The 19202-nt window shown below is 40.2% G+C and overlaps 1 protein-coding gene across 3 annotated transcripts in view; it reads left to right on the top strand.

Annotated features, from left to right (window-relative positions):
• The window catches only part of AP1S3 (adaptor related protein complex 1 subunit sigma 3), a 72826-nt gene extending 61689 nt beyond the window's left edge, over window positions 1-11137 (top strand). Inside the window, exon 5 of one of the 3 annotated variants that reach the window (XM_081579637.1) lies at window positions 10985-11137. In XM_081579637.1, coding sequence (XP_081435763.1) covers window positions 10985-11014 — 30 coding nt within the window. In that variant the 3' untranslated portion in view covers window positions 11015-11137. Of the gene's footprint in view, window positions 1-4951; window positions 6643-10688 lie in introns of those variants that run through there. The other 2 variants (XM_081579638.1, XM_081579636.1) reach the window with 2 other exon arrangements.
• The last annotated feature ends 8065 nt before the right edge of the window (window positions 11138-19202 follow it).

The raw sequence follows: 19202 nt of genomic DNA, 5'->3' as shown, positions 1-19202 counted from the left end.
ATTAGGAAGTATCTTTTAAAAATTGGCAGTAAAGCCATTCTTGCTGCTGTTTGGAAATAAGAACCTGCTTTAGTTAGTAAAACAACATTAGGAATGACTTCCAAGTAACGGTTTTGGCACATCTTTGAGCTGATGACATGCTCCTGCCCATCCAGGGAAACAGTCCTCAGGTGAATGGATACTGAGAAAGATACAGGGTACCCCTGAGCCTCTGTGCTTGCCTATTAGGAAGCTGCTGCATTTATCTCTAGATGTGTTATCACCTCAAAAAATGCATTTAAACTTTTGATGTTCATTTGGCTTTCCCCAAATACCACAGGAAGGGAATTTTACAAGGTACTTGAGAAATCACTGGTTTGGAAATTTCACAGAACAACTTTTCTTAAAATATGCCAGGGAGTTATTTATAGTTCTGTCCTCAGGGCCCTTACTGTGGAATCACCTTATAGGAGAAACAGGCATTTAACAGGCTCTTTGGAACTTCAGTAATTAAAGCCGCTTGAATTAGGGCCAAGACACCCCTAGGTTATTCTGAGTTTCCCCTCCACAGGAAATAGAGTTTTAAAGGGCTTACAGGTTGTCTGGTGCTTCTCGTTCCAGTTAAATCTGGGAAGCAGGGAATGCCTGCTATTTCAAGAGAGAGGCCCTTCACAATGAAACATTAATTGGTTGTCCATGTCCCTGGTTATTGAGCGGAAGGTCTTGATGGATAGGTCTCAGGGTACTCCCATTTAGCTGGCTTGTCCCCATAGTGAGCAGGCAGTATCACGACTGTCCTCTAAAACTCTCAATGAATTAGCAACACCTGCCAAACAGAAACAGAGTCACCAGTGTTCTCTTGGGATCTGTTCAGCTAAGTCTGTGAACATTTGAGGAGCTAGTTGAAAAATTGACTTTGTATGTATGGTTTGTTTTGTGTACCTGGTCAGAGCCGCTGAGCATGAATAGGCACAAGTAATATAATTGTGTAAAGAGAAAAAATTATTGCTTTCTTTTTTCCCTGTCCTTTGGACCTAAGCATGTATTTGTACTTGCTGATGTTTAAGGGAGGCCTTTGTAATATTCCTTTTACTTTTAGTACAACTGAAAATCTCAAAGTAGGTCCTGGACTTTTCCCTGACCCCTACCCAATAAAAGTTTTTTAGAATAAAAAGACTGTCTCTACATTTTTAGTGAGAACATGCATAGTCTTAAAGTTCTAAATGCTTAAAGCTTATTCTGAGTGTACCGGGGCTAGACGTTGAAAATATGGAATGAAGGAAGAGTTTAGCTGGTTGGGATAACTTTAAGAGGTACCCTATTTTGAAGGTACCTGTGGACACAGGTACAAAATGATTAGAAGAAAAAGGACACTCTGAAAGGAAGAAGATGATATTGTTGTTCAGTCACTAAGTTGTATCTGACTCTCTGCAACCTCATGGACTGTAGCACGCCAGGCGCCTCTGTCTTCCACTCTCTGCCAGAGTTTGCTCAAATTCATGTGCATTGAGTCAGTGATGCTATCTGACCATTTCATCCTCTGCCACTCGCTTCTTCTTTTGCCTTCAGTTTTTCCCAGCATCAGGGTCTTTTCCAATGAGTTGGCTCTTTGCATCAGGTGGCCAAAGTGTTGGAGCTTCAGTTTCAGCATCAGTCCTTCAATGAGTATTCAAGGTTCATTTTCTTTAGGATTGACTGGTGTGATCTCCTTGCTATTCAAGATACTCTCAAAAGTCTACTCCAGCACCACAATTCGAAAGCATTGATTCTTTGGTGCTCAGCCTTCTTTATGGTTCATCTCTCACATCCCTATATGACTACTGGAAAAACCACAGCTTTGACTATATGGACCTTTGTCAGCTAAGTGATGCCTCTGCTTTTTAATACACTGATCCTCAAATGCAGAGGTTGGTGCTCTTGGGATCACTGATGGGGGTGACAAACATGTTCTGAGCACAAAATTAGAAAACAAGTTAAGAAGGGAGGGTCATATGGTACCTCATTGGGTCAAGCAATACAATACCACGTATGTGTAGGTGGGGATTCATGAGAACCGACTAGGTATAACCCAACACTGTCTCCCTGAAAAGCACAAACATATTAAGCAGCTAAGCCAAACCATAATACAATAAAATGTTGTAGCACTCCTAGTGCTGAATGCACAAGAAGCACTGCTGTGCTGGATAGATATCTGGAGTCCCATGATACCCAGGGCTGAGCTCTTTAAGCTTGTGTGGCCTAAAAGTCTGTTCCAACTTTTAAAGGGACAAACTCCAGAAAATACCAACTGCATATGTCACTGGCTCATGTAACTTGAGTAGCAGCAGAGCTAGAGCTCTGAAAGGGCAGCCAGTCTTTAGCAGATTGATTCCCTCAGTGGTGTGAATCAGTGCCAGTAACTAGAGACCAATGAACTGTGAGGCCAGTGAAGTGACAACTCCAGGGCATTTCCTGGGCCAGGCCCCTTCCAAGGCTGCAAGCTCCTATGGTCAAATTTGCAAAGGTAAGGTATCTCAGCTGCAATGACTTTGTGGCCATTTAATGAATATGTAAGCTATTATAGAAGTGTGTCAGGCATTTAATGAATGAAACCCATATGCTATTGTTCTGGATTTTGTGATTTTTAAAAATTTTTTAGAAAATTTATATTCTACTCTCACTTTTTCTCATTCTAATTAAACTTTATACCCAATTCTGTATTTGTAATTTTGTATACTTTTTTATTTTTAAATTTTTATTTATTTTACTAATTAATTTATTTTAATTGGAGGACAATTACTTTGCATATTGTGGTGGTTTTTGCCATACATCGACATAAATCAGCCACGGGTGCACATGTGTCCCCCCATCCTGAACCCCCCTCCCACCTCCCTCCCCACCCCATCCCTCTGGGTTGCCCCAGGGCGCTGGCTTTGAGTGCCCTGCTTCATGCATTGAACTTGCACTGGTTATCTGTTTTACATGTGGTAATAAACATGTTTCAATGCTAATCTCTCAAATCATCCCACCCTCACCTTTTCCCACAGAGTCCAAAAGTCTGTTCTTTACATCTGTGTCTCTTCTAATATTTATTTTTATTTGTTTATTTTGTTGTGCTGGGGTCTTAGTTGCGGCATGTGGGATTTAGTTCCTTGACCAGGGATCGAATCCGGGCCCCTTACATTGGGAGCACAGACTCTTAGCCACTGGACCACCAGGGAAGTGCCTGTATACCTAGTTAAATGGTATAAACTCTAGGTACCAAGAGACAGTCATGGGCTCCTGGCCAATGTGATACCCCAGGTTTAAAGACATGGACAATATCTTGGACTTCCCTTGTGGTCCAGTGGTTAAGAGTACATGCTTCCAATGCACGGGGCATGGGTTCGATCCCCGGTTGGGGATCTAAGATCCCCTACGTCACACAAGGCATAGCCCCCCACCCTCCCGCCAAAAAAAAAAAGATATGGGCAATAGCTGTAAGAGGAGATACAGGGCAGAGATCTTAAGGGGTGGGCTTGCTCATCCAGGAGATGTAAGAGCTTTGTAAGAAAGTGTGGATGATGACACGTGAGTATTTTCAGCAGAGGAGAACTGGAATTCTAAATAGAGCTGGTGGAAACAGGAAACCTGATTTCTACCCCGAGTATCCTCTGAGCAATCGTGCTTAGCCATGGTCTGGTCTGTTTGGCCCCCTCTGGTGGATGTCTTCACGGGCAGGTGCATGTGAATCACGTCCCCTGGAGGTCAAGCTTAAGAACAGGTTGAACATTACTGATTGCACATGATTTACACAGAAGCAGTAGGGGTGTTACCTAAGGCTGGCCCCTTGAGTTCCCTGACTGATTCAACCCAGAGGTCACTGTGTTGCATAAGTATATGTTTATAACAGGGACAGAGTGGAAGAGGAAGCCCATCCATCATGCATAATAAAGGGCTTGCAACATCAGTGTAATTTTTAACTCTGCCTGTAACTGTGAATCCATTTAAACATTTTTTTTTTTAAGTACTGGGAAAAAATTACCATCTTGTGGCATGTTAGCAAACTTGGTAAGTGATGAGGAGGATGAAGAAACATAATTTGTATACTTCGGAGGAAAGCCTTTTCAAAATACATGGAAGAAATTTAAAGTATTATGGTCTGTTTATCCTTTATGTCTTGGCAATAAAATATTCTGTATCTGTAATGATACATATGACTTCCCCAGTGGCTCAGCAGTAAAGAAATCTTCCTGCAATTCAGGAGATGCAGCAGGAGCCATAGGTTCAATCCCTTGGTCAGAAATGTCCCCTGGAGAAAGAAATGGCAACTCACTCCAGTATTCTTGCCTGGGAAATCTCATGGACAGAGGAGCCTGGCTGGCTACAGTCCATGGGTTTGCAAAGACTTGGATATGATTTAGCAACTAAACAACAACGATACATATGTCATATAAATACCATTGAGATTTCTCTAATACCTGTTCCTGGGAGTGGTCCTCATGGTCATTTTAGCAGGTACATTTTTCTGAAGCCAACAGTGATAACTTGGCAGCTGTTGCTTAAGCATTTCTCTTATCAGGCATTGATTTTACAGTCAAACTTAGCTTTTCCTCTGTTGAAAGTTATTTAATTCCAGCCATAGGGATGTGTATATAAATTACACTCAAACTTTGAACCACCTTTCTTGATTAGAATGCAAATATTTATGACCATATACACTTCCTAAAACTTCTTTTTGGAAATTACCTGGCCATCCAGTGGTAGGACTCTGCACTTTCACTGCTGTGGACTTGGGTTCAGTTGCTGGTGGTGAAAGTAAGATCCTACAAACTGTGAGGCATGGCCAAAAAAAAAAAAAAACCCCCAAAACCCAAACAAACAACAAAAAAAGCTTCTTTTCACCAGTGGCATACTAAATGAATGGAAGAATGAAGAAATTTTCAAAATTTTCAAAGTCTCCTGAAGGATGTGGTTTAAGGGGAAATCATTTTAATCTATTGTTCTCTTTCAGACAATGGAAGAATACATGAACAAGCCTACCTTTTAACCCTACCCCTACTTGAAAATTACAAGTGCTACGTGTTATAAACCTGTAAATAAGCAGTGCCTTGAATTTAGTTAGAGGACAGAGCCTCTGGCACCATGCCAAAAGGGATGTTTTGTTCACTAGCAAAAATTAAAGTTGTTTGATATGATATATTTATCATTATTCATATCTGTATTATACTGTATATGACTGATTGGATGTTAAAAAACTGCTTCATAGTTCAATAGACTGAATGTTTGCAATGTTTTAACTCCGTGTCGTATTTGTGAGTGAATTTAAATGAATTTGTTGTGGTGTGTTTTTTTGCGCTTGATCCTCTTCTGACGGGATGAAAACTGTATTATAAGAATCCATGATTTCGAGTGTAAAGTGTATCTTGTACTAGTAATGCTTTTTCTAAATGTTTATCTTTTTAAATTGTATAGTGAGTCACATGTTAATAGTTCAGAGTTCATACATGATGTTAGACATTTTTAATATACTTAATGCTGTCATTTCAATCCAGATACAGAGTATCTGATTTTGATGTCCTGAAGTCATTAATTTTTCGGGGCTGGAATTAAGGAAAACAACCAAAGATAGTATAGGACTTAAGTGTTGTTGTTTTAAATTTTATTTTATTTTTAATTAGAAGATAATGATGACTTAAATGTTTTTGATGCCCTAGAAGCTGCTATCTAGGCAAGGTTTTAATTTTACCTTTTAATTGAATATGAGGGGCATTCCAATAAGGTTTTGTTTTCTACAAGCTCTGTGTATTTATTAAGATTTTGAGACATCTGAAAATAAAGTGTCTATAACTTCCCTTATCATAAATAGTGTAATAAAGATTAATAACAGTAGCAATAATAGTTATTAATACTGCTATTTTAATTATCTTTTATGTTACAAGTACCCTTAGTTGCTTGAGAGATTTTTTTTTTCCAATGTGTTTTCATGTATACATAATATATTTGAAGACTTACTGTTTATTAGGCTTGGTTGGAGCATTGAATATTATTGTTGCCTGAATAGTATGTGCCTTTCTCCTTTTTCTTTCCTCATCTCCCAAAGGAAATATTTGCTGCTGCCTATTATTATTGTGACTATGTCTCATTCATGCTTCCTGAAATGAAAGTTCTATATAACCGGGTAATAAAAGCGATCAGACCCTCTAGGGAGAACTAGATTCTACTGTTCTGTCTTGGTGCCCTGTTTTGATGTCTTACCTATGCATTTTCAGTGTCCGTTTGAGGTCAAACATCATTATGTTGCAGTGGTTAGGAACCCTCTAGTGTTCTTCCTAAGAGAAGAGTGTGCTTGCTGTTGGAGAATCCAACATGAGAGAAAAACGTCCTCTTTAATTGATCTTGCCAGACATACTTAGGGAAAAACGGCTGGAGAAGAGTGGAAGAACATGAGTAAAAACTGAGCAACTCCAAAATAGAACCATCATAAAAAGGAAATAACTCAGATTAGTCTACAAAGTAATTATGAGGCTTTTAATATCTAACATTTCCTCAACTTAATCATGTATTTACAAGTAGGGCATCAGATTGAAGTTTGTCATTTTTATCACTTTGTTTACTTTAGATCTTTAATTTTTTGCTTTAGTTTTTTTTTAAATACGGCAGCGCTCTTTAAGAATTATTTTATTAAGATAAACTTTATGTAATTATCTAAGTGTTTCTGGTTCTTTTGAAGTTCACCACTTTTGGATGAAGGTGTTGATTGAACCTCACTCAAACATAACACATATACTGGAGAATTCTATATTAGACACTGTCTGACTGTAGATGGGGCTCCTCAAACTTCATGTCTGCAGCACACACAGAACATGAATATAACGATATGGCACTCTGGGATAAATCCGAGGGATCCTGGGTACATCTTCCATGGACCTTGGTGAAAATAATCATGTTTTCTTTATATCATTTAATGTAGTAAAACTACTAAGGGAAAGGAAAGATAATAAATATTAAACTTGTATAAAACTTCCAAATAAAAGATTTTTAAGTTTTTTAATGAGGAATTTGAGTGTGTTTTTATGAATATATATTTTTTAAAATCAGATTTTGTGTCTGAAATTGCTACTCATAATTTCTAGTGAAGTCCTTATAACCTCTTCATTTTCTATGTAATCACCACCAAGGAGAAACTTCATAAGCAGGTGACAGCAAATGAGAGAAGAGAATTCATAGTTGTGCACCTTTGGCTTTTTTCTCACCACTCACCCACATTTTGACAATTTGATCTTTTTACGTGTGGTAAATCATTCTTTAAATCTACTAACTCCTTTTCTTTTATTAACAAATGTAAAGTTGACATTTCTTATGCCTAGTCAAGTGAATTTTTAATTCAAACTTTTCCCCTTATCAGCTCTCCTAAAATAATAAAAAGCTTTTCCCTCAAACATACACACGTGTTGTTCTTCTACATCTAATAATTCATCTTTAGGATTTGTATTACAATACCCATGAAACATCACTCATGAACTCTGTTCAGCTTTACTTTTCTGTTTTAATTAATCAATAAACTTTATTGGTAAAAGTTTTAATTCCTTTTCCACATGGTCCCTGCAATTTTAAATTAAGTTCATTAGATCCTCTGGAATGTAAGTAAGCAAGCCAATCATTTGCAAAGGGAGGGTCAACAGATTTTTTTTCAATCCTTATTTTAACTCTTGAAAAATGCCGCCCTTCAACAATGTTCTGTGGGTATTCAACAGTGATAATCTATTTTGTCACATAAAGCTAAAGCTAGAAAGAACTGTAATAACCAGGGCTGAGTTAGATTCACTTTTTGATAGTACTACTTGATAATGGAATTCAAGCCAACTCTTTAATATGGAATTCAGATGTACTTTTACTTTTGATCAGTTCTTTGTGAATAAACTCACATATTGACTGAATCCAATTGACTAAATCTTGTATCTGGGTCGTCAGTGCGTAACTTACACTGTGTTTCCATCATAACTTGTTTCAAAGTGTTAATTTACTATTACTTTTTCACTTCCACTTTGTTTTGCTACTTTACAGAATAAATAATGTAAGCATATCTCTTCAGAGCTTAATAGCACAGTTCCTAATAACAATAGATTAATATGAGATGATGTTTATGATTTAACTATCTTCTAGATTAGACCGAGTTGTTTTCATGTCTTTGGCACGTCCTCTGTTTAACTAATAGTATTGTTCAAAAGTGGTAATTTTTCCTTATTCCTTTGGAAAATATTGAGTGTTTCCATGGAGGTTGTCTGCAATTCTGTGAGTTAATATGGGCTTTTGCAGTTGTTAGCATGACCTTAAAACTAGCTTTATGAGCTACACCTGATATTGTTAATTTTGAAAAGAACTGTGCTTCTATACCTGTGAAATTTAAGACTATATAAATGTGAAGAAAAATAATGGACTTATAAGAGGTTTATGGAGAAGGCAATGGCACCCAACTCCAGTACTCTTGCCTGGAAAATCCCATGGACAGAGGAGCCTGGTAGGCTACAGTCCATGGGGTCGCTAAGAGTCGGACACGACTGAGCGACTTCACTTCCCCTTTCACTTTCATGCACTGGAGAAGGAAATGGCAACCCACTCCAGTGTTCTTGCCTGGAGAATCCCAGGGACCGGGGAGCCTGGTGGGCTGCCGTCTGTGGGATTGCACAGAGTCGACAAGACTGAAGCGACTTAGCAGCAGCAGCAGCATAAGAGGTTTATGGTCAAAAATTAAGTTTTAAAAATAATTTAGGCTTTTATACTTTTAAGAATGACACAAAAATAAATTTTAAAATTATAAAAATGTAATTTTGAAAATGAATGCAGTCAATATTGGAAGCAGTAAAATATTAATTCCCATTTGATGAAATAAACTAAAAATGTCTTAAAGTATATAAATATTACTTTCACTTATGTGTGTGTGTGTGTTAGTAGCTCAGTTGTGTCCAACTCTGTGACCCCATGGACTGTAGCTCTCCAGGCTTCTCTGTCCACGGAATTCTCCAAGCAAAAATACTGGAGTGGGTTGTCATTCCCTTCTCCAGGGGGTCTTCCTGATCCAGGGATTGAACCCAGGTCTCCCACATTGTGGGCAAATTCTTTACCATCTGAGCCACCAGGGAAGCCTTATGTGCTGCTGCTGCTGCTAAGTCGCGTCAGTCGTGTCCGACTCTGTGCGACCCCATAGATGGCAGCCCACCAAGCTCCCCCGTCCCTGGGATTCTCCAGGCAAGAGTACTGGAGTGGGTTGCCATTTCCTTCTCCAGGGCATGAAAGTGAAAAGTGAAAGTGGAGTCGCTCAGTCGTGTCCAACTCAGTGACCCCATGGACTGCAGCCCGCCAGGCTCCTCCGTTCATGGGATTTTCCAGGCAAGAGTACTGGAGTGGGGTGCCATTGCCTTCTCCAGAAGCCTTATGTAGGATTAAATAATTTTGGAGACTCTGTACATAATGATTATATTTTCATGTTTTTAAAAATAAGCATTTTTATTTCTTGAAGTGTAGTTTTAATGATCTTTTACTGAGTCAGTTTAGCTAATTATAATATTAAAAGCTAAAAGTGAAACAATGGATGTGCAAGTGAATAAACAAAGGCACATAATAAGAAAAATAAATAAAATCAATTATGTTCTACTTAAAATATCTAGTCTTATATGATGATAATGGTAAAGGAAATGTGTACATAGTTCCTCTATTAGTTGAATACTTCATTAAAAATGTAAGAGCAGAGAGCAAATTAAGTTGCAAGAAAGTTTAAATGTTTACCTACATACAAAGAAGCTCAAGGATGACAAATCATAAACTAAAAATCAGACTCGTTTAGGGAGAGTTACCTGTGTTTATATTTTATTTATGCCCTCTCTGCTCTGTGTTTTCTGTATTCAAAATCTCACAAGCACAATTACTGAATTTTTCTCAGGCAGCCATCCAAATGCTATTCAAATATAAGTTAAACTCTTGTGAACTTTCGAATTGATGGAAATAATTGCTTATTCTTTCTAAAATTTCTGTATATGATTTTCATCTGTCAGTCTCTCAGAGCAAATAAGTGGGTCATCACTCACTGCTGAGGATGTTCTGAGCCATAAGTCTAAGTGTCTTGATTATGTTCAGAGCATCAAAATGGACTAGGAACTGGGAGCTTTCATACTTATTCTGAATGTACCACTGACAAGGTTCATGAACTTGCTCTTTGAAATGGATGGAATGCCAGAATTAGATGGGATCATGGAACTGAGCTAGTACAAACCATTCACTATACAGAAGAGGAAAGAATAATCATTACATTGATATTTATGCTTTGATCAGGTCCCAGTGCTAGTCATTTGCTTAATTAAACCTTGTCTTGATCAAAGATCTTAAACTTCATGAAAGTATTTGATGAGTTTGTTTCCTGGTATGAAATAAAAGCCTAATGACATTCAAGCATGTTTTTCACCCTTTTAAATGATACAGTTGAAGTACATTGAGTGCACTTTAGATAGAGGGTGCCATTATAGGAGCAGAAAAAGGGCAACTCTTGGAATACAGATAAAGAGTGAATCACCAAGGCTGTGTTGTTGAATTTTGGATGTGGAATATCTTATGTCTTTTAGGGAAAGAAGAGAATAGAAGTGCAATACATTTTGTGGTTAATGTGAATAAAAGAGATTAATAATCTAGAAAAATCATTGAATTGTGTGACATTTCCTGCTTTCAGTTAAAGTTTGTCATTTCAACCTTTTTTGTAGCTAACTATAAGATAAAACCTTCCATTGGTTCTCAGTCAAGGACCAGAGCTGGATGAAATCAAACACTGCTTGGAAAATATGGTAGAGACGAGATGTTCATTTACCAAATCATTTCGTGTTTCCTCCTGGGATTATCGCTAGACTTCACTTCCCACCCTTCTTGAAGTTTGATTTATCCATAATGGAATCATAACCAGTGGCGTGTGTGTCCAAGTAACATACGCCCAAGTGCAGGTCTGGCTATTGAAACACTCCCATGTGTAACCCTCCATTCTCTCATCTTTCCCGGTTTATAGCTAAAGGAAAATATGCCAGAATCCAGATAAGGCAAAGTCATGAGGAGGAAGGAACCTAAAAAAGTTTCATTGGGAAAACCAACCAAGCAGGAACAGTCATGCTGGACTGATATGTGTGATGGAAATAAATTTCTGTGGTGTTAAGTCCCTGTACTCTTAGGCTTGTTTATTACAGCAGTGAGCCTATCCTGATACATGAAACAATTGTGGGCTACCATCAGCAGGGTCAGGATTTGTATACTCAGGGTTATCTTCAGAGAGTGGAAACGTATAGCACCCTTTTGAGTTAACACACACAACTAATTATGTAGAAGAAGCAATCAGATAATAAATCTGATTGGGAGAGTAGTCTGCCAAGAACTAGAAACATAGCATTACCATCCACTCAACATGTCAGTTTTGCAAATTGGGCACCACATGCTACCCTGAGACTGCATACAAATTTTGTTTGGTCCTCACTGTATAAAAAATGGAATCAATTGTGTGATTTCATATAAAAATTAGATTCCCTTTTTTTTTTTTGCTTTGCTTTGCTTGAAAAATTGTAAGAACTGGCCGTGTAGAGAGGGCCTGCATGTCTGCATTCAGGAATCAGCAGAAAGTGGGGGAAATGTACTGCAGACTTCTACAGTCCCCACTGTTACACCCACCTAACCTCACTGATGGTACATGGGCTTGCCACCCTGTATTAAACATTTACCCTGCTTCGGTGGTTGCTGATGCACCTTCTTACTCTGACTTTTAAGACCTTCCATGATCTGACTTCCAAGTCACACATCCCACCCTTCCACAGGTTGATGTGTTACTCTTCTTGGCTGTTGCTTATTCTGCTTTTTCCTTTTTCTGGAAATGTTATTTACTCCATCTCCCTATGTTCAGATTCTTTAGTACCCAACTTAAGTGTCACTTTCATGCCTCCTCTCTTATCCCAGCCTACCTTCCTCCTCTGAAAATTAAAAGATGAAATTAAAAGGTGCTTGCTCCTTGGAAGAAAAGCCATGACAAACCTAGACAGCATATTAAAAAGCAGAGATATCAGTTTACTGACAAAGGTACATGTAGTCAAAGCTATGGTCTTTCCACTAGTCATGTATGGATGTGAGAGTTGAACCATAAAGAAAGCTGAGTGCCGAAGAATTGATGCTTTTGAACTGTGGTGTTGGAGAAGACTCTTGAGAGTCCCTTGGACTGCAAGGAGATCCAACCATTCAATCGTAAAGGAAATCAGTCTTGAATACTCATTGGAAGGACTGATGCTGAAGCTGAAGCTCCAATACTTTGGCCACCTGATGCGAAGAACCGACTCATTGGAAAAGACCCTGACGCTGGGAAAGATTGAAGGCAGGAGGAGAAGGACAGAGAGGACAGAAGGACAGAGAGGACAGATGACAGAGGACGAGATGGTTGGATGGCATCACCAACTCGATGGACATGAGTTTGAGTCAGCTCCAGGAGTTGGTGAGGGACAGGAAGGCCTGGCGTACTGCGGTTCACGGGGTTGCAAAGAGCCGGACATGACTGAGCAACTGAAATTCCTCCTCTAAAATCCCCTTGTTTTATAATTGTGCCTCCCAGGGTACTTATCATTTTTAGTATAATAGTATAAATATATATAGACCGGACTTATTGCTTGCAGCTATGAACAGTCCTTGAGAGCTGGGTGTGTGTGTGTGTGTGTGTGTGTGTGTAGGTGTTTATGTGTGTGTGAAAGAGAGACAGAGAAGATTGCTTTTCTGAATCTCCTAAAGGGCCTATTAAAGACTTACAGTCACTGACACAATTTCTCATACAGGTATCCCTCATTTTTCAAAAGTTTGCTTTACACCACTTAGCTTTTACAAAAGATCTTTATTAGTTCCTGTTGTTGATATCCAAAATGAATCTGAAGAGGATTTTCAATTTTACAAAAAAAGGCAAAAAACAAAAATATGATACTGTGTGTGTTTCATGGGGAGCTGCTTCCCAGGTGCCGCTAGTGGTAAAAAAACCTGCCTGCCAATACAGGAGACTTAAAAAAAGACTCTGATTTGATCCCTGGTTTGGGAAGATCCCTGGAGGAGGGCACAGCAACCCACTCCAGTATTCTTGCCTGGAGAATCCCTTGGATGGAAGAGCCTGGCAAGCTACAGTCCATGGGGTTGCAGAGTCAGACATAACTGAAGCGACTTAGCACACAGGCATGCATGTGTGTTTCCTGGGAAGCTGCTACAGAGGCAGCGGCACCCTGAACAGAAGAATGGTGCCACAAAGCTCCTTCTGTGGAGCTACACTCAGCATCTCAGCATCAAGCTGCCATAGCTTTGAACTGTGTGTATAAGTACCTGTGCTTTATCTCTGTTTATTTGTGCATCTGTGAGCAACATGTGTCCTGAGGTAATTGCTTCTCTGCATTTATGCCATTATGGCTTACAAAAACTTTCATAAGACACCCTGCTTTTGGATAATGGAGGAAACCTATAGTTATCAAACCAGAACCTGAAACCCCCCCTTTAAGAAAGTATATTTTTCAGCAGTTCCCTTGTGGTCCAGTAGTTAGGACTCAGCGCTTCCACTATCATGAGCCCCAGTTCGATCCTGGTTGGGGAAATAATGCTCCACAAGCTACGCAGTATGGCCAAAAAATAAAATAAAAAGAGTTTTCTTAATACTTCCAGATGGGAATGTTTTTGAAGAATCTTAAGAGATTCATTAGGCCACCAAGCAGTCTGCTTGTTTCTAGACTATGTCACCAGAATAGTTCATTTTTCATCAAGAGACTTCATACTATCTCTTGTGTTGTCTTGGTATAATTCATTACAATTCTTGATACTATTCAGAAATAGCATTAAATTATTGTATTTCTGAAGCACAGTAGAGTCCCAAAACTTCGGGTGACACTTCTGTTTCCACTTTGCCTACAGATGGGTCCCCAGAACTCTTATCAGTGCCTATTGTTATTGTTGTTCAGTTGCTAAGTCATGTCTGACTCTTTGAGACCCCATGGACTGCAGCATGCCAGGCTTCCTTGTCCTTCACTAACTCTAGGAGTTCGCTCAAATTCATGTCCATTGAGTTGGTGATGCTTTCGAACCATATTATCCTCTGCCACTCTCTTCTCTTTTGCCTTCAACCTTTCCCAGAATTAGGGTCTTTCCCAATGAGTTGTCTCTTCGCATCTGGTAGCCAAAGTATTGGAGCTTCAGCTTCAGCATCAGTCCTTCCAATGAATATTCAGAGTTGATTTCCTTTAGGATTGACTGGTTTGATCTTGCTGTCCAAGGGACTCTCAAGAGTCTTCTCCATCATTAGAGTTTGAAAACATCAATTCTTTGGTGTTTTGCCTTCTTTATGGTCCTGACACACAGTAAAATATCAATTCAGTTCAATTCAGTCACTCAGTTGTGTCTGACTCTTTGCGATCCCATGAACTGCAGCACGCCAGGCCTCCCTGTCCATCACCAACTCCCAGAGTTTACCCAAACTCATGTCCATCGAGTCGGTGATGCCATCCAGCCATCTCATCCTCTGTCGCCCCTTCTCCTCCTGCCCCCAATCCTTCCCAGCATCAGGGTCTTTTCCAATGAGTCAACTCTTCGCATGAGGTGGCCAAAGTATTGGAGTTTCAGCTTCAACATCAGTCCTTCCAATGAATTGGCTGCAGTTGTCCCTGTGATAATAGTAAAGTGACCAAGGTTAAAACTGAGTACTTATTGGTGGTGTCATAATGATATGTTTAGTTTCTTGGGAAAGAGGAAACATGGAAAGAACACAGGTGATTTGGGACCAGAAGTTAACCTATTACACTTCCAGGTCAGCCTTAATTCAATATCTTTTGTGTGAATGACACTGAGCTTTTTTATATTGATGCCATTCATCTGAGTTGCAAACACACTGTCAGCTCTCACCAGCAACATGAGAGAATCTAATGGTTTATTGACATGGTTGTACAAAGAACAGCCTCCTAAAATCTATATATTTCACTTCTATCCAAAGATATGCACTTTCTATGTTTTTAATTGTGTCACATAGACTGTGTATGACTCTGTTATGTGATTATTACAGAGGTTGGCTTTTTTGTTAGAATAGAACTTCCCTTTCTGATTTTTTTTTTTCTAACTCCTGGAGTAGAAAATAGTGATATGCTAGTTCCCCTCCATCTCTTTAGCTTTCCTTTGCCCTCTGCTACAAAAAATGAATTAACTAGATTTTTAGATACCATGTGAAATCTGTACTAATGCAACTGATGTGAAAACAAAGCTATGAGGACACATTGGTAAACGGAAATGGAAAAACACCTTCCAAAGAAGCTTGCTGTAGCAGAAGGTGGTATTTGCCTTGGTACCAGTAAATTATATTTCACAGTAGACTTAGCTAAGACATAACTCATAAGGGACCAGAAAGGCAATTTCTTTTAAAAATTTAGGACAGATGAGTAGAGAAGGGAGTAAAGACAGCATAAAAGGGAATAGGTTATTTTGTGATGGTAACTGTAAAGGTTGTCCATTTATTGCTTTTTTCATCTCATGCTCCTGTTAATAAACTGAAAAGTAGTAAAATAAGAATTAGAATGGGCATAATTGTAAAGGAAGTCTGAGAGCCAAACAGGATTATCTTTTATGAGTGCCATGATGTAAAAAGGTTGGGAGACTCCCATAAACTACCCAGTAAAAACTAGCCTTACAAACTTGACCTTACAGAGAGGACTTAGAAAAGTAACCTTATCAATATGACAGTCTGGAAACCCCCAATGCTTGAAGCTCTTCAGTCTCTAATACATATGCCTGACCCTTAACCTGAAAACCCTAGAAAGCTCTTTCCTGCCTTGAGAGCATCCTGCTCACTGTTGACCTGGCAATTCTCAGTCACCATCTGGGCCCCAGTTCAGGTGTCAGCTCCTGTGAAGCTGCCTGCATTGTCCCTCCCCAGCATTAACAGATGACATCAGATGCTACAGGAACAGAGAACACTGTGGCTCAGAGATGCGTAACCACACATCCACAAAAGGGTACATCTAACTCAAGATTGCCAGTGTCTTCAGGGCAGACATAGCTACTTACTCTTTGTTCCATAAATAAATACATTTGAACTTCAGGTGGAAGTTAAGGTTGAAACTTTGTTCAGGGGGTTCCCATGGAATCCATGAGGATTCAGGTTCCTACTGTCCCCCCTTTTAAAAATAATTTATTTTATTAAAAGATTTCTAAAAATGTATTTATTTGACTGCAACAGTCTTAACTGTGGCATGCAGAATCTTCATTGTGGCATGTGGAATCTAGTTCCCTGACCAGGGAACCCAGGACCCCTGCACTGCGAACACAGTCTTAACTGCTGGACCTCCAGCGAAGTCCCCCTACTGTCCCATATTATTCCTTAATGTTGTAGATCAAGTCCTTTGAGGAGATCTTTCTCTCTTTTTCTCATGACTTGTACAGAAAGGGTTAACTCAGCAGGTCTGCATTGCTCAACCCTGCGCATTCTAAATAAAAGCTTGCCTCCAGAGCTGGCTGGCTCTAGGGAGAAAACCTCTGAGCCTTGGGAATGTTCTGCCTGAAAAGAGTGTTTTTCATGCCTGAGGGCTGGGCCCCACAACTAGAGCATGCCAGTTTATCCTGACAGTGGGAGTGATGGTAAACACCTGCCATTTTTTGAACATTGGGGCTCATGTACTGTTTCTATTTATTTTTTTTATCTTTATTTATTTAGTTTTGGTTGCACTGAGTCTTCATTGCTGTGTATGGGGTTTCTCTAGTTGCAGGGAGTGGGGGCCATTCTTCGTTTCAGTGGCTTCGCTTGTTGCAGAGCACAGGCTCTAGGTGTACGGGTTTCAGTCACTCCAGCACACAGGCTCAGTAGTTATGGTGCATGGGCTTAGTTGTTCCGTGGCATGTGGAATCTTCCTGGACCAGGCATCGAACCTGTGTCCCCTGCACTGGTAGGTGGATTCTTATCCAGTGTGCCGCCAGGAAAGTCCTAAAAGCCTGTCTTTTTACTTTGGGTTGGGGAACATCCCTGACTGACAGCACTTAGCATGTGTTGTGCCCATCTTTGCTGAGAGAATTAAGGGTATTCCCGTGTGACACCATCAAGTGGGACACATAGGCTGCACCTGGTTTCTCCTGGACTTTGCCCCACATGCCTCTTCCCTTTGCTGATTTTGTTTTCTGTCCTTTTACAACCATAAACTGTAACTGTCATTCTCACAGCTTCTGATTCTTAGGAGTCCTAGTGAAGCATCCAGCCTGAGGGTGGTCTTGGGGACCCCAGATAACAGGCCTATTCAGATGCTATCACTTAGGAATATAGTCAAAGCTATGGTTTTTCCAGTAGTTATGTATGGATGTGAGAGTTGAAGCATAAAGAAAGCTGAGCACCGAAGAACTGACGCTTTTGAACTGTGGTGTTGGAGAAGACTCTTGAGAGTCCCTTAGACTGCAAGGAAGTCCAACCAGTCCATCCTAAAGGAAATCAGTCCTGAATATTCATTGGAAGGACTGAAGCTCCAATACTTTGGCCACCTGATGCAAAGAACTGACTCATTGGAAAAGACCTTGATGCTGGGAAAGATTGAAGGCAGGAGGAGAAGGGGCAACAGAGGATGAGGTGGTTGGATGACATCACCGACTCAATGGACATGAGTCTGAGCAAATTCCAGGAGGTAGTTAAGGACAGGGAATCCTGGCCTGCTGCAGTCCATGGGGTCACAAAGAGTTGTACATGACTGAGCGACTGAACTGAACTGATTGAAAACAAATCGTTATGGAAATCAGGAAGGGGAAAGTCTAGGAAGGTGTTTTGGGAAATGGAGAGGAGGTGGAGTTGTTCCTCTTTGCTGGGATTGCATGATCAGAGCCAGAGTTGACATGGCTGGGGAAAAACTCTCAGCTCTGTTTTTCCTTCTTTTTAAAATTTTTATTTATTTATTTGTTATATTTGGCTACACCGGGTCTTTGTTGTGCGAGGACTTTCTCCATTTGTAGCAAGTGGGGGCTACTCTCTAGTTGTGGTGAATGGACTTCTTGTGATGGCTTCTCTTGTAGTGGAGCACAGGCTCTAGAGAGTGTGGGCTTCAATAGTTGGGGCTCACAGGCTTAGCTGCCCTGAGGCATGTGGAATCTTCCTGGAGCAGGGATCGAACCTGTGACCCCTGCATTGGCAGGCAGATTCTTAACCACTAGACCACCAGGGAAGTCCAGTTCTGTTTCTTCTGACATTAAAAGTATCTCCATGTTCCCAAGGGATGAGATAAGCAAAAGGTAAGTGTGTATAAAACAGACAATTTGGCTGACTTGGAGTTCTAACTCTGCCTGTGGAAGCTTGTCTATCAGCCTTGCTGGGACTGGTCCCTCAGGGGAATCAGGAAAGGCAGACTTGCATGGGAGCAAGGGGAGGGGGGCCTTTCTCAGCTTTAAGGCCAGGTTAATCTCTTTACATAGTCCACTTTCTAAACTCTTGACATTAGCACCTAGAATCTCTGAGTTGATCAATAAGGTACCCAAGGTCTTATTTGGATGTGGAACTTTGGGATTCAGATCCTGATGCTGTTACCTGCCAGTTGTATGACTTTGACAGATATGTTATACCGGCCTCAGCATCCCATCTATGCTCAGGAGAGGGTGGAACACCGAAAGTATTCCATCAAAGCTGGTCTTGGTTTTTCTTCTGGATTATCTTCAGGGAGGAAATAGAAGGGCCCCAGGCTGAGCAGCTGAAATCTGTCCCCTGTGGACAGAGACTCTAAGATGAAGATAATGGCAAGAACAAAGAGGAACTGAGTCCTGCCCAGGTAAGAGATAAAGAGATCACATATTTCTCATTTTCAAGGTCAAGGAGACCTTCCTATGTACATGTGCACAGAAAAGTTCCCAGCAGGCCAAAAAGGGAAGGAGTGCCACCCTATAATATGTGGTGTCAACCTACCCATAGTCCTCTATGCTGAAATCCAATCCATCTTGCACACATACACAGGGAAGGACCCTGAATTATACCAAGTACGGACTCAGAACCAGGCAAAGCAAGATGGTTGGCCAGAGGGAAACCAGAAGACATGTCCCATACAAGTGATTTAAACTACCACAAGGGCAGGACTCTGTCTGAACCCACCCATGTGTATCTATCCACCTGTACTGTTGTTTCCTCCTAATCAACACCTTACTTGTTTCACTACTTTCTGCTTCTGTTGAAATTCATTTATACAAAGCAGACAAGCTAGGGCCTTGTCACCAGCCATTGGCTTGAGCTT

Source organism: Giraffa tippelskirchi, chromosome 3, assembly GCF_054371585.1.
Source record: "Giraffa tippelskirchi isolate mGirTip1 chromosome 3, T2T-mGirTip1v1.2.pri, whole genome shotgun sequence".
In the NCBI taxonomy this organism is placed as follows: Eukaryota; Metazoa; Chordata; class Mammalia; order Artiodactyla; family Giraffidae; genus Giraffa; species Giraffa tippelskirchi.
Note: the sequence above shows the minus strand (reverse complement) of the source record. Positions and strands in the feature narration are given on the sequence as shown.